Below are 13,719 nucleotides of genomic sequence, written 5' to 3' on the forward strand. Positions count from 1 at the left end.
CTAAGGGGAAATAATCCTCGATCTCGAGCCCACCTAAATAGATCGTGTTCGGAATTCCGATCGCGATCGTGAAATTTTCTCGATCGCCGATCGGAATCCGATCTTTTCTGAACACGATCGCTCAACTCTATTCCTGGTTCATTTTTGGGGCAAATAAGTTTGGTATGAGCCACACTTTAAATTGGCTTAAAACATAGTGCAGAATACTCTTAGGGATGCTAGGAACCTATCTATGTCATTTCTAGCTCCCTAAGGCAAACACAGCCAAAGGCAAATATAGCACCGCAGGCTTCCATATCAAGAACCCATATTACCCAGTAGAAGCTCACAGGTCCTTAGCTCATAATAGCCTCACCAAAATACAGCATTATCAGAGAATTACAACATTTAGGGGGCGTTCACACTACTGCCACTGTCCACCCCAGGGTTTCTGTCCTAAACCCTGGGGAAACTGAACAGGGGACGGCTTGCCAGTGGTCAGCTTTAAAACCCATTCATTTGAATGGGTAACCGCTGGTGTCCGTATGCGGCCTCTCCACCTGGAAACCGTTTTTTTTGCACGAACACAAAGTCCTGCATGTACGACTTTGTGTCTGTGCAAAAAAAACTCTGTTTCCAGGGCAAAAAAATAAAAGTTTTAAAAGAGACAGTGCATGTGCTGGGTTTCACACCAGACACACAACTAGCAACAGAAGAACCCCTTTCTAGAGGTCTAGAAGCTCATCTGGGAAGTAAGTACCCGAAAGTACAATTTACACCATCCCTGATTATATTATATTATATACAAGTGTCTCTGTAATGAAGGGATACCAAAGTACAATATACTCCTATTGGTTTTATGAAAGCATAATGTAATGTGTTGGTTAGGGACTGCCATTTTACATGCACTAAAGTTTACTTTTTATTTTTGTACCTTTAAATATGCCCCCCTGTTTTTTGTTTATTTCTGTTTTGACTGCATAGGGAACTCTGTTGTTTATATCCCACTTGAAAAAGGGGTTAAACCCCGAAACGCTCTGACAGCGTCATGTGTGTATTTTATCGGTTTCAATAAAGCTACCTTTTCCTGAACATTCTGGCAGTAAGCGCGGTGCCTCTTTACTGGTCCAAAATCCTGTCCATTTTTCGTCCCTTGTGGATGTTAAGGGCCCCAGCAGCTACTTACTACTCCACCCTACTTCTCCACATAGTGGAATCATCTTCCAGCAGAATACAGATTTACAACTGTGCGCTCGGACCCCCCATCTGTATACAGATAGCCTGTGAAATTACCTATTGTGTTTTAGGAGCAACCTGTGATCATCAGTGTGACTGGGGGGTGCAAAGAAAACATGAAGTTTCACCAGATTATTTGGTTTACTAACCAGAATCAGAACCACCAGAGTTTTGGGATTTTTTTTTTATATACTTAACATACTGTAGAAATCTTTTAAAATATGTTTAACATAAAACCTGATTTTAAAAAATCTAGGTCATTTTATAGCGACACATTCCCTTTAAGGCAGTGCGTGCTCGAATCACAGCAAAATCGTGGTGGAAAATTTTGGCTCAATTAATGAAGCTTTTCATCTTTGACTAAATAGGGTAAAAAAGATGTCAGATTTCTCATTCAGCAGAAGCAGCTGTGATAAACACGGACATTATCGGACTGACAGCCGCCGTTGACAATGTCTATTAGTAAATGTGAACCAATGTTCTCAGGTAAAAACGTGCTTAGTGCCGTCTATTGAAAAGACTGTTTAGAATAACATTCCAAGGTCTTCATTCATTCTCCGCCATGATGCAGAACATACAAAGAGTAGATTTACCAGATAAAAAACCACAAGACAAAAAGCCACTAACACAAGGTTTATTATAAACATCAAGGCACAGACAATGGCATGTCATTTCCCTTTTGCTGGTTGTTTAGGCTTATAAAGAACACCGCACATTCATACGTTATCCAGTTCTCAGCAGGAAAAAAAAGCAAATAATACTTTTTAAACCAGAATTAAAACATCTATAATATATATCTTTCCTGTATAAAGTGCATAACATTAGAACATATACAATCTAATACACAAAATAAACTTTTTTTTTTCTTTTCGTCACAGTAGATTTTTACCCAAAAAAGTACACTTACATACAAATAGAACAGCAAATCCTTCCAGGATTGTGAGACGCGTCCTGCATTTGTAGAAATAACATGACATTGTTTGCATATAAAGTATTTTATAATAATGGCACAGGGGGGACAGTCATCTTTTTAGTATGGTGAATGCAGCACAGGAGCTGTTATATATATATTTTATATATATATATATATATATATATATATATATATATATATATATATATATGGCCTTTAGGTGAATTTTATGACACTCATTGTGAGCTGTGACTACCAATAGACACCGCAGATCTACCTATATATATGTGACGTTATTTATGTATTACATATTGGTCAATCATTGACAGATGTGTGTATGTGAGTCTGGATGTCATCTTCTATACCATCTCAGATACAGATTTACGCTGGGTTCACACTAGCATTCAGGTCTCCGTTCCCAGCTTTCCGTCTTCTGCAGAAAGCTGTCAGAGCAGGTCCGGCCGTGAGCGCCGGTGAGCGTTTTATGCTCTCTGCCGCGAAACCGTTTTTTTAAAACCGGACACAGAGTACTGCATGTCCGACTCTGTGTTCGATTTTAAAAAACCGGATTCGCAGCGGGAGCATAAAACGCTCACCACCGCTCACGGCCGGACATCTCTCTCACCCATTCAAATGAATGGGTATGAAAGAGTCCTGCAGGTTTCCGTCTCCTGCCTCTGTTTTGTGCAGGAAACGGAAACCTGCAGAACGGAGACCGGGCGCAGATGTGAACGAGCCCTTACAGGCACAATATTAAAAATAATCATGTCTGAACCTTGGTCTGCAAGTAGCGATTTATGTAGGATGACAATAAAGAAGTTACTAGCACAACAGATCCATCATATGAAGACACCTCCAAATCAGCATCTATTAAAGAGAGTCTGTCAGGTCCAAAATGTCTCCCAAACCGATAATAGCGCAGTGTATGGGATTTTATTAGGAGCAGAAACATACATATGTGACTATAACCTAGTGAAGCAAAGCAGTGATTATCATCTTTTTAAGGATATGCAAATTAAGTTCACTGGGGGGTGGGACTGATTTACCAGATTTGCATATAGACAACTTTAATCTTAAGTCACTTCCGAATACCACTTTAGGCTAAGGCCTCAGGTAGCGAGCCGCAACAAAATAGCGCTGCGGGAAAAAACGTTGCGATAAAGTGCTTTTCATAGAAAGTCCACAGAGCTTTCCTCTATAGACTTTCTGTTTCCATTATACCTATAGGGAAACTGCCAGCATTTCCGTAGGTATAATTGACATATGTCACCACAACGGTTTTGGACATAGAAGAGTGTCCACTGCGGCGTGTATTTTCCCGCAAAGTGTGGACGAGATTTCTGCCACGGCCAAACTGCTGTGTTTTCACCACGTGTTGCCCCAGACTTAGCCATGACATTTATGACTGTGTAGAAGCTGTCTGTAGGCAAATCTGGTAAATCAGGCCCCACCCCTAATGCACTTACATGCTAATTTGCATATCCATGAAATGAATATTATCTCTGTAATACTGCATTGGTTTGTGGCTCCTATTAAGGGCCATTATACCCCACTATTATTAGATTGAGAGCCAATTTAGACCTCACAGGTCTTTAAAGAAAAGGTCTATAGTTACACTTACAATTAAAGGGGTATTGCCATCTATGTCTATAGACGGTTCCTTACACCATCTTTGGCTAATGTTGCACTACCTGAGGGGAAGAGAAGACTGCACAAGCTCTTACCTAAGCTGAATTTACATGAATATGATGATAATGGACATTTCCACAGATTGCACTATGAAGAAGACCGCAGAAAACTAGGAACTTGGGTGAAGAAAAGATAGCTAGAGATGGTGCACACATATCAAGACAAAGAAATCTGTTGTTACTATTGTTCTATGTAGATACACAGTTAATGTTATGCGTGAAATTTACTGGAGCTTAACTGCACAGCTAGCTAGTGTGTCGCGGTGTCACCCAACTATCCTGTGAATCTGAGGATATCCCATTATTTGCTCCTATGCACTATCCATGGGGTAAGGATGTGTGATCTCTAGAGGTATGACCACTGGGACCTTTAGAGATCCCAACAATATGGGTCCACAATTGCCCCCTGTGAATTGAGCGGCGGTCCCTTTAATCGGATTCTTCTAGTTATTAGGATGCTCAGTGACTAAAATGTGGATTTAGGAATTCGTCTGTAGATCATTGTGTATAGACAAGGCCTACACGAAGGCACAGATGGTCGCCATGTGGCTCTGCTTTATGATATGATTATTTCCAAAAAGCAAAATACTTCCATAATACAGAATCTTCTGTAACATGCCACAATTTTCTTTCTGTGAGTTGTAAAAGTAATCTAAGAAAAAAAAAGTAAGCTATAAGAAGGTTCACTACGACTGTACAGAATTCTATAGAAGCTTCATTATGGCGACTCTGGGATTAACAGAGGTTTCTGAGAAATAAAATATCTGCGGAACAAAAAAGATCAGTCAACAGCTTCATCACAATTAGACTTAGTTCAGGTCATTATGGCCTCTATACTGTATGTTCCCATGCTCCATATGGCATACGTCTTCTGTAACTGCTTTTGTGAATGAATATCATGAGATTTGCCAGTTCACATAATCGTTGCAGGAAATATTCATTTTTAGCACAGGCAAGGTTAGATTTACAGCTAGGTGCATTAGGCTGGGTTGATATCTACGATCAATTTCAATTCGGGGAGTCCGTCCCCCCACTCAGCTTGAAAAGTCCTGAATGTAGGACTTTGTCTTCACATATTTCAGGCGGAAACTGGGAAGGAAACCCAGCAGACCCCATTACCGTCTATGGGGTCTGTGGTTTCCGCAGGTTACCACTTTTTATGCGGATTGGGTTCCCTTTTTTCGGTGGGGAAGAACGGAAACCCAGCGCAGGTGTGAACCTTAAATTTAGAGGTTCTCTTACCTTTTCATGTTGCAGCCTATACACAGAGACAGGAAAACATGAGGAATGACATTTCAGATACCTTGTAGCTTATCATTTTTGTGGAGGTATAAGCATCTTGGACATTTATGGCAAATCCACAGCATATGTCCTAACTATCCAAAAAATACAGGTCTCACCTTTGGGATCCTAACTTACATATAGCATGCATGCTCTGCTCTCTCCATTCACCAAAAAGCATGTACTATAGTGAACTGGAGCAATTCATACATATTACAGAAGTTTCCTTAATCAGAGAAGAGGAAGATTTTGATTTTTTTTTAGTTGCTATGATTCCTAGGATTTCTCTATCTGCCATGAGCTTCTATGTGTTTCTCTCTTGTTATATACTACTGTACCATCTATGAAACTGTATCACTGAAATTTCCCCATTGTGGGACTATTAAAGGAATATCTTATCTTATCTTATTTAGAACTGACGGTGTCAATTTCACTCTATTCTACTCAATATTGTGTCTTTGTAATTATTGGTTTATAAGATCTTCCAAATGATGTTACATTCTTTACAATGAACAATTAAAGGGGTATTTCCATCTCAAAGATCATATCTATACTGCTAGTTTATTTCAATTCAAGAGTTTTCCTAAGTATATTGCTTTCGGCCTGGTCTATCTATTGCTGATAAGGGCTTAAATGTAATATAAAAATGTAAAGTTGTTTTAAATGTAATATACATTTACTGTGCATATTACTTGAACTGCATTATTATAGATTTTTAGTGATTCTAAGTAATCTCTCATGGTAAAGGTAATGTCTATATCTACTAAAGTACTTCATATTGTCCTGTCCATAAACAGACAAGGCTTGCCCACCGGCTTGTTGAAGAATACAGGAAGTGAGATAAAGAGACAACAGGCAAACTACTGAGGGAGGAAAATATGAAAACCCCTTTAAGTGCCTTGTTTATTCTTTTTGATAGATAACTGGTTTTCTTATACATTTCCACATGCACATGTAGAGGTACAGTAGAGGTACTAAAGAAAATGTTATTCAGAAAAATAATGTGTGGCACATTACCGGCACACACTTCCTTATATACAGTGCAACAAGGTGTGTGTGTACTTTATGGCAGCCACAATGAATGTATAGTTGCCAATGATCCTGATTTGTGCCACCTATTCAAAAACAATCCTAGAAAATTCAGATACATCCTGGCAAAAAAGAAGCAAGGCTTGCAAAAACCTCTGCCTAAAAATGGGGGTCACATTCTGTTTTTAGTCAGGACTTAGATGCCATTTTATTACCAATTTAAATGTCGGTAAGGATTTGAATGACATTAAAAGCAGATCAGTCAGTTTAATATTCTCCCTTATGTACGGGCAGCATTTTACAGGTACAGGTCCATATTCCTACAGATATTTCCATGTTTAACATTGCTCGAATTTGGTTAAAGGGGATATGTGGTCATACAAAAATTTTTTACAGCCCATTCATGACACTGTATAAACATGCTTACCATTTAGAAGACTATGACTGTGCCCAGAAGATTAGTTTTGTGGACCACAGCAAGGGGCATACATCTCATGTAGAGATGAGCGAATATGATCGATAGAATACCTTGGCCGCATAGCTCCCGATGCAAAAACACTTCTGAGGCTTCAAATTTTTACTGCCCCTCCCACCTTCCCTGCTGCCGGGAGCTATGCGGCCAAGGTACTCTATCGAGCATATTCGCTCATCTCTAATCTCATGCCTTAGCATCCCCTGACTCCCTGTGACACCACTCTCTCTGCTTTACTCAGTCTGCAGGTCTATAAAATAGAGCAGAGTCGGTCGTGTGACCAAGTGTTTAAGGGTCAGCAGAGGAATAAGACCCACAGGAACAGATTATATTCTGAACATCATGATGGTGATGACATGCATGTTCCTAATTTCTTGCACCAGTTCTAAGTCTTATAAATTCCACTTACGTTACATCACATGAACAAGTGAAAGAAGAAATAGGTTTTATTTTACTGTCAGCTGTTCCATCTGCTGAATACTATAAACTTACCTTTATAGTATGTCGTGTGCACATCACTGAGTTAGGCCCCAAATACCCAAAAATGGAATGGACCCTATCAATAGATGAGATGAGACTGAGCTGTTCTGTAATGTGTGGCTCGATCCGACAGATCCATTCAAGACAGGGTCATGTGAATGGGGCCATACAAATGAATGGGTAGCAAACAGACCAAAAATACTGCCATGTGAATGGGGCTTAACATGTATATTTTGCCTTATGTTTTCACAGACAATTGCATTGCAAAGAGAAAAACTCCATGGCACAGTCAGAAGAAATCTGCAGCAGAATGGGCGTAGCACTGTCCCAAAAATCTGTTTATGCCCTTAAAATTGGACCGATTTATTCCATGGAGTGTCATGGGGTTTTGTAAAATCTTTTTTCACTGGCATTGTCCAACCTGAAAAATCTTCAATGTGTATACTATAAGTTCAGAAACAAAAAAAAAAATAGCCTGACCAACGTGACCAAACTGAGCAAAGTGCAAGTGTGATATACATAGAGTGACTGATAAGAGTCTGCTGATGGCTAGGGCACAAGGTTAAAGAATAACCTACAGTATATGTACTATAAACATCTGCTGTACTTCATGATCCAGGCTCTGGCTATATGGAAGCTACACGTAATGGAGGCCACTATGTATAGAGTATAGATTCAGTCTAGAAATTCACTTAGTTCTTCATTTAATGCTCATTTAAAGCCTGACACGGGGTATTGATTGACGACACCTAGCTGACACCTCTCTTCCTGCCCCACCGAAAAAAGTTAATATTAAAAAGAAACAAAAAACCTGAGCTATGACCTACCAAGAATAGTGTTATTAAACCCCGTGAGCGCTCACCATTTGTCATGTAGATAGCTGCTGTGTGAGCGTGTGCATTGTCTATACAAGGATCCTCTTATATACACAGTCTGCTGCTGAATTTTTGGGCTAAACCCATATGACTGATATACTGTGAGAGGAAATACCAAATAGATATAAAAAGAGTTGGCACTATATACTTTTTAATAATGTATCATTCTATATATACAATATTCTATTCTTCATCAGATTAAAGGTATGTTCACACATGTCAGTTTTACCTTTGCTTTGGCACACTTTTTGAACAATAACAGCAGTGAAAGTAGGTTATATGTGAATAGACCCTAAGGGCACATAGCATGCTGACACTAATACAGCAACCTGTGTATAGGGCATTCCTGTACCTCTGTAGGACTCACATTACATTAGGAGGTTTTTCCTGTTTGATTTAGTAAGAATCTGAAAGTATGTACGGCTTATGTACAGAGGGTAAATACATTATATGCAAGGTATGGGGATTGTACAGTAGCCCATCAAGTCAAGTTCTGTACTGGTATGTAAGCACTCCATACAGTCCACGCTATACTGGACTACATAAGGCTGGCTAAAAATGAAAATAGGTATATGTGAATAGACCCTACATACACTAGATAGCTCAGGCAGCCATCAGATATCCCTCTCGATCTCCACCATACACATGATTAGGAGAGATCACCTTCGCAGATGTATGGAGTCTTACAAAGCCTTTTTTGCACCACTGGGGGATTATGGGAAAATATGCAAATCTGTTTTCCAGATGTCAATAGGAAAACAGTGTCTCTGCTAGTGAAAGCCCCCTTAAACATCACGCACTAGTCTTTTTATGCTATGATGCGAGGTTTAGCCAAACCAGTTCCCAGCTGTGGACAGTGCTGTTTCAATCCGTTGGATCTCTTCAGCACAGCGTAGGGATACTGGTCTGGCAGAATGAGAGACTATAATCCAGGATTAGGGGATAATATTTCTCCTTGAGGAGAGATCACCTTCACAGGTGTATGGAGTCTTACAAGAGCATGCCACTAGAGGGCAGCGAGCAGAGGCACTGTTTTCCTATTTACATCTTGGTAAACAGATTTGCATATTTTTACCATACACATGCTCACTCAGCTCAGCAGAGCGTGAATGAGTTATGAATAGGAAGAGAGGAATAAGCTGTAGTCAAATTCCTATGGCAGTGACTTATCCCTCAGTAAAACAAAAGGATGAGCATGTTGAAATCTATATGACCAATCCTTCATCTGCCATTGCGGGAGAGTTGGCCTGTCTCTGTAAATGACTGTCTATGTGATCTCAAGTCCTACTAGTACTCAATCTGCATAAGAGTATGCGTATACTTGATATAGTGAGATATTCCTAGATCACCTTCCCATACCTCTAAATAAGGTTATTTCTGAGACATGTGTACAAACTGCATTCAATTGTATGGAATAGTTACAGAAATGTCTGCAACAAATCTGGTGTTAGTTTGTGAATTTACCTTTAGAATACATTGAAAAGTACAACCAGGATGCACAAAATTCCAATTTTACTGACAAGATTTTGTCTTTTCATGTACAAAATGTTGCATGCAGGCTGGACTCCACATTATCCAGCATCAGTACAAATGTGTCCACCCTTATCTTATCTTACCTTACGTTGAATTTGACTCCAATTTCTCCTTAAACAAATTCAATATAATATTACAATACAGTAGCAAAATTCTTGACAGGCTGCAATTCACAATATAAACACTAGGTGGCTACACAAACATATAGGATGACGGATCTCATGACGGAGTAATACAAAATCATGTTGTTTTTTAAAGCTGGTCATCCTGTGACAAATATCTCAGGAAATGTTGAACTGAGAGGAAATTTAAGGAAGGACACATCTGTAAGTCAAGCTCAAGTGTCATGTGCACAGCAGCATCTGACTATAAAAATATGAACATGGCTTTTTTTTTTAAAGGCGTATATATTAAAATATAATTATTTGCAATCTGAAAATATACATTTCTCACAATTACTTTTACACCCAATAAAATATACCAATAACCGATCTTGAAGAATGAACGCAGCAAAATTCTCAACACTCGGCAAAACATTTCTTTTCTTGAGCTGCCCAAACAGGTTTTATATTTGATAAAAGGTGTTCACATTCTGCAGATTTCTTGTAGATATTTCTGAAACTGTTAGGGTAAGTTCACACGGAGGTTTTTGGTCAGGATTTTGAGGCCGTATCCGCCTCAAAATCCTGACCAAAAAGACGGCTCCCATTGAAATCAATGGGAGCCGCTCAGGTCTTTTTTCCGGGAGCCGTTTCTTCCGGCGAGATGCTGATTCTTCAGGCCGAGTTGCCTTGTGATTCAGCCTGAAGACACTCCCTCCTCCGGACTAGGCCCATTCATTGGGCTTAATCCGGAGCAGAGTGCACGACTGGATGCCGCAGCAGTGCAACGGCTTTCAGTCGTGGCTACCCGGCCTCCGGACCGAAAAACTCTGTCTGAACCTACCCTTACATAGCTCAGCATGGATTTAAAAAACAACCCTGCGTGTGCTAGAGAAGCAACACCATTCAGATGTATAGGGCGGTGTTTGAGATTCAGAAATTTCTGCAACGTGTGAACTGCTATATAAGGAGAGAAAGCGTCATCATCTCTCGCTGAGGAAACCAGTAGACCGGGCTTCAGTAGCAAACATGTAAAACTGCCCAGATGAGAGCAGGTAGGTAGGTGTCTACACTTACATTACACACATATGGGAATATACTTTGGTTAATTATTCTCTCAATATATTTACATGTAAAGTATCATTTAAAGACTTTAAGGCTTGTACAGTCCTTCACAATTTGGCACATGCGATTGTCAAGTTTTAGATTTAGCAAACAATGGCTTGGACTCAAAAACCCCCCAAAAAGGCTAACTATAGCAAAGATGACACCTCAACATTTGCTGTCTAAAAGGCACACAGCATGGCAAAGCTTCTTACACCGGAACATTACATCGAGAGCATGGCGAGGGGACTTACCCCGTTTGGTAGCAGAATTACAGAAAGCAAGGTAACCATCCATTTTATTGTTTCCAGGTGGGTCTTAAACAGTACGCCCTATATACAACTGCATCTGGTTACCTCCTGAATCAAGACCCACAGTCATTTCCAATTGCAGAAAACATTATTAAGACCCTACTAACTTTTTACACTTTAGTATATTCACACCGCTTTTTAAGTGAAAGTCAGTTTAAGAAATTTCATTGCCAAACACCTCCAATACAAGTGGAGTGAGCTGCATACTGTGCTCGGGCTGGAAAGAGAGAAAGCGATACTGTTTGGAATGTTCCTCGTTCAGGCTGCGCAGGTCTGCCAGCTTCTGGATCATCTTCGGGTACAGGAGACGACTTCCTGGGGGTGGATGTTTGCAGAGGATGTAGGTTTGGAGGGTAGAGGAGAGGCGATCCTGGATCGCTTCAACAAGTGCTTTGTCTTGGACGCCTGGACGGTCTATAAATCACGCAGAAAAACAGTCAACATCAGTGTGAGGAATCCAAATAAATATTTCATCAGCTGAGCAAGTTTTACTGAAATACTCAACTCCACAGGTTTAGAAAGATTATTAAAACTCTTCCAAAGATTATAGCTCAGTGATGCCAGTAAGTACAGCACATGAGCACCTATCGTCACTGAGCCGCTTGTACAGGAGGGCAGTAGATCGGGGGAAGCTGAAAAGGTAAATAGTGGTTTTCGTGATTTTACAGCATTTGCTGCTCCTCTTGATTTCAGGGATTGGGAGTTATGATAACTAGACATATTGTGGGCAATTTATTAACCCCATTTACACCAGTTTTTTGGCTCCGAATAGTGTCAATGTGGTGCCTCTTTGGTGCATGGCCTCATTTTGTGTGTTGCTTTCCACTTTTTGTGAAATTGGAAAGAGCAGGGACACCTTGTCAAGCTTTCCCACAGTATATGACAACAGAATGTTGTAAATGTGATATGAAATGAGCCTTACCTGCAGTGCTATGTAAACCACTCTTAAAATATTTGGACAAGATGTCCCACAACCCCACTCAAGGGTTTCAGCTATGAGATAGTAGTCAGAGGACAATAAATGTCTAAGATAGAGAAACCCCATTATGACCAACCATATAATACAAAGACTGGTTGAGTCTATAAAAGAAGGAGCCACTCTTGTTTATGATCTCTGGTTTATTGAGTGGGTCCTCAATGATATCCATGTGTGCTAATTGTGGGCATATGGACAAGGGAAGACTTTATGACACAACCCCTTTAATATATGGGCAATGTCTACTTGGTAGTACTGACCTGGTGAAAGAATACAGATAGCCATTAACAGTACATGCTCTTCTTCATGAAGATTCAGTTTCTTCAGTCCAACCTGGAATTTCACCAGTGGCTCCAGAAGTTCCATATTATGACCAGCTATGGATGACAACATGTAAAATAGGTAGATTAGCCAGAGTTTTATCACAAAATCACCATGTATCCTTCCGTATTATGACAGAGTCCCTATACCCAGAACTTGATGTGACGTGAAGGCATTGGATTGGGGTACCTTGGCTCCACCTGATAAAATAATTCTGTAGGACTACCCTCAAAGAACCTGGACCCAACACTGCTCAACCCCAATCAACCCCCTTACCTTTTGCCCCCAAAAAACACATAAAATCAAGAAAACAGTGTCAATTACTAATAGAATGAGTGTAATCCGTATAGAATATAGAATACAGATGGCTGAGCTAGCCATTACTGGACATATTATATGACTAAGGGGAGAGAAACCCTGAATGCGATGGTTGGATAAATATACTGAACACTTATTTTATTTCAACTTGTTTTGGAGCCACAAACTATTTTTTAGCCTTAAATGGGTTATCCAGCTTCCAGAAATGATCTGCAAATACATCCACAGCAGTGCTAAGGACTGACTGTTCCCTTGTGCACCCTTTGCTTGGCTTCACTTTACTTGAGACTCCTTGTGTCTGTTACTTACATGCAGTGAATCTGTGAACACACTACATTTCCCATGATTCATCTGTCTATTCTCACTCTCACTGCAATGAAACCACAGGTAATAAATCCCTCCTAAATCTGTGCTCACATGATGCGGTGATGTTTCTTTTGCTGCTCACAGGGAGTAGGGATCGTGTAAATGAAACATCACCGCATCATGTGACTATTTAGCAGTATTTGCAGTAACTTTTAGGAAGCTGGACAACCCCTTTATATTTTTCTCTCAGTTCAAGTACATCTTGCTCAGTAAGTAAAGAAGTAATCACCACAATGATAGAAAGATGTAGCACTAGATAACGTGCATCGTATTCCCAGAAGCTTAAAGGGTATGTGTCACCAGAAAATGTAGCTGAGTGACCGACATATGTTCCCTTTGCTTATCGGCGGGCCGTGTGCTTTATTATATCTTTAGGTCTGGTAATGACGGGCAGTAGTATAAATTGGCCACTTAACAACGCAGCTCCATTACACGTATTTTCCCGCAGGGTCGAGGTTAAACTTGTACAAAGTGGCAATTACAGGAATAGGTAGAACATTTGGTTTACATCTAGTGATGAAGAAATAAGGACCTTACTATACCTTGAGTTACATCATCTACTTTGTACTTAAAGTCTGCGCTGCCGCATGTCCACGACATGTCTTCCAGGGTAAAGGATTGGTTGGACCGCAGCATTATAACTTCAATAACCGATGACTTTAGCAAGGCAATTTGGTCCTCGGCAGTAAGATCCCTAGTGGTGAAAAAGAAACAAAGCGGTAATGTTAGGCTTTTA

At 40.1% G+C, this 13,719-nt stretch overlaps 1 protein-coding gene across 1 annotated transcript in view; it reads right to left on the reverse strand.

Annotated features, from left to right (window-relative positions):
- Positions 1-2,856: 2,856 nt before the first annotated feature.
- Positions 2,857-13,719, reverse strand: part of VDR (vitamin D receptor) — a 137,499-nt gene continuing 126,636 nt past the window's right edge. Inside the window, exons 8-10 of the mRNA XM_075265835.1 lie at positions 13,526-13,677; positions 12,239-12,355; positions 2,857-11,416 (exon numbers count right to left, since the gene is read on the reverse strand). Coding sequence (XP_075121936.1) covers positions 11,157-11,416; positions 12,239-12,355; positions 13,526-13,677 — 529 coding nt within the window. The 3' untranslated portion in view covers positions 2,857-11,156. The remainder of the gene's footprint in view (positions 11,417-12,238; positions 12,356-13,525; positions 13,678-13,719) is intronic.

Source organism: Leptodactylus fuscus, chromosome 2 (genome assembly GCF_031893055.1).
Source record: "Leptodactylus fuscus isolate aLepFus1 chromosome 2, aLepFus1.hap2, whole genome shotgun sequence".
In the NCBI taxonomy this organism is placed as follows: Eukaryota; Metazoa; Chordata; class Amphibia; order Anura; family Leptodactylidae; genus Leptodactylus; species Leptodactylus fuscus.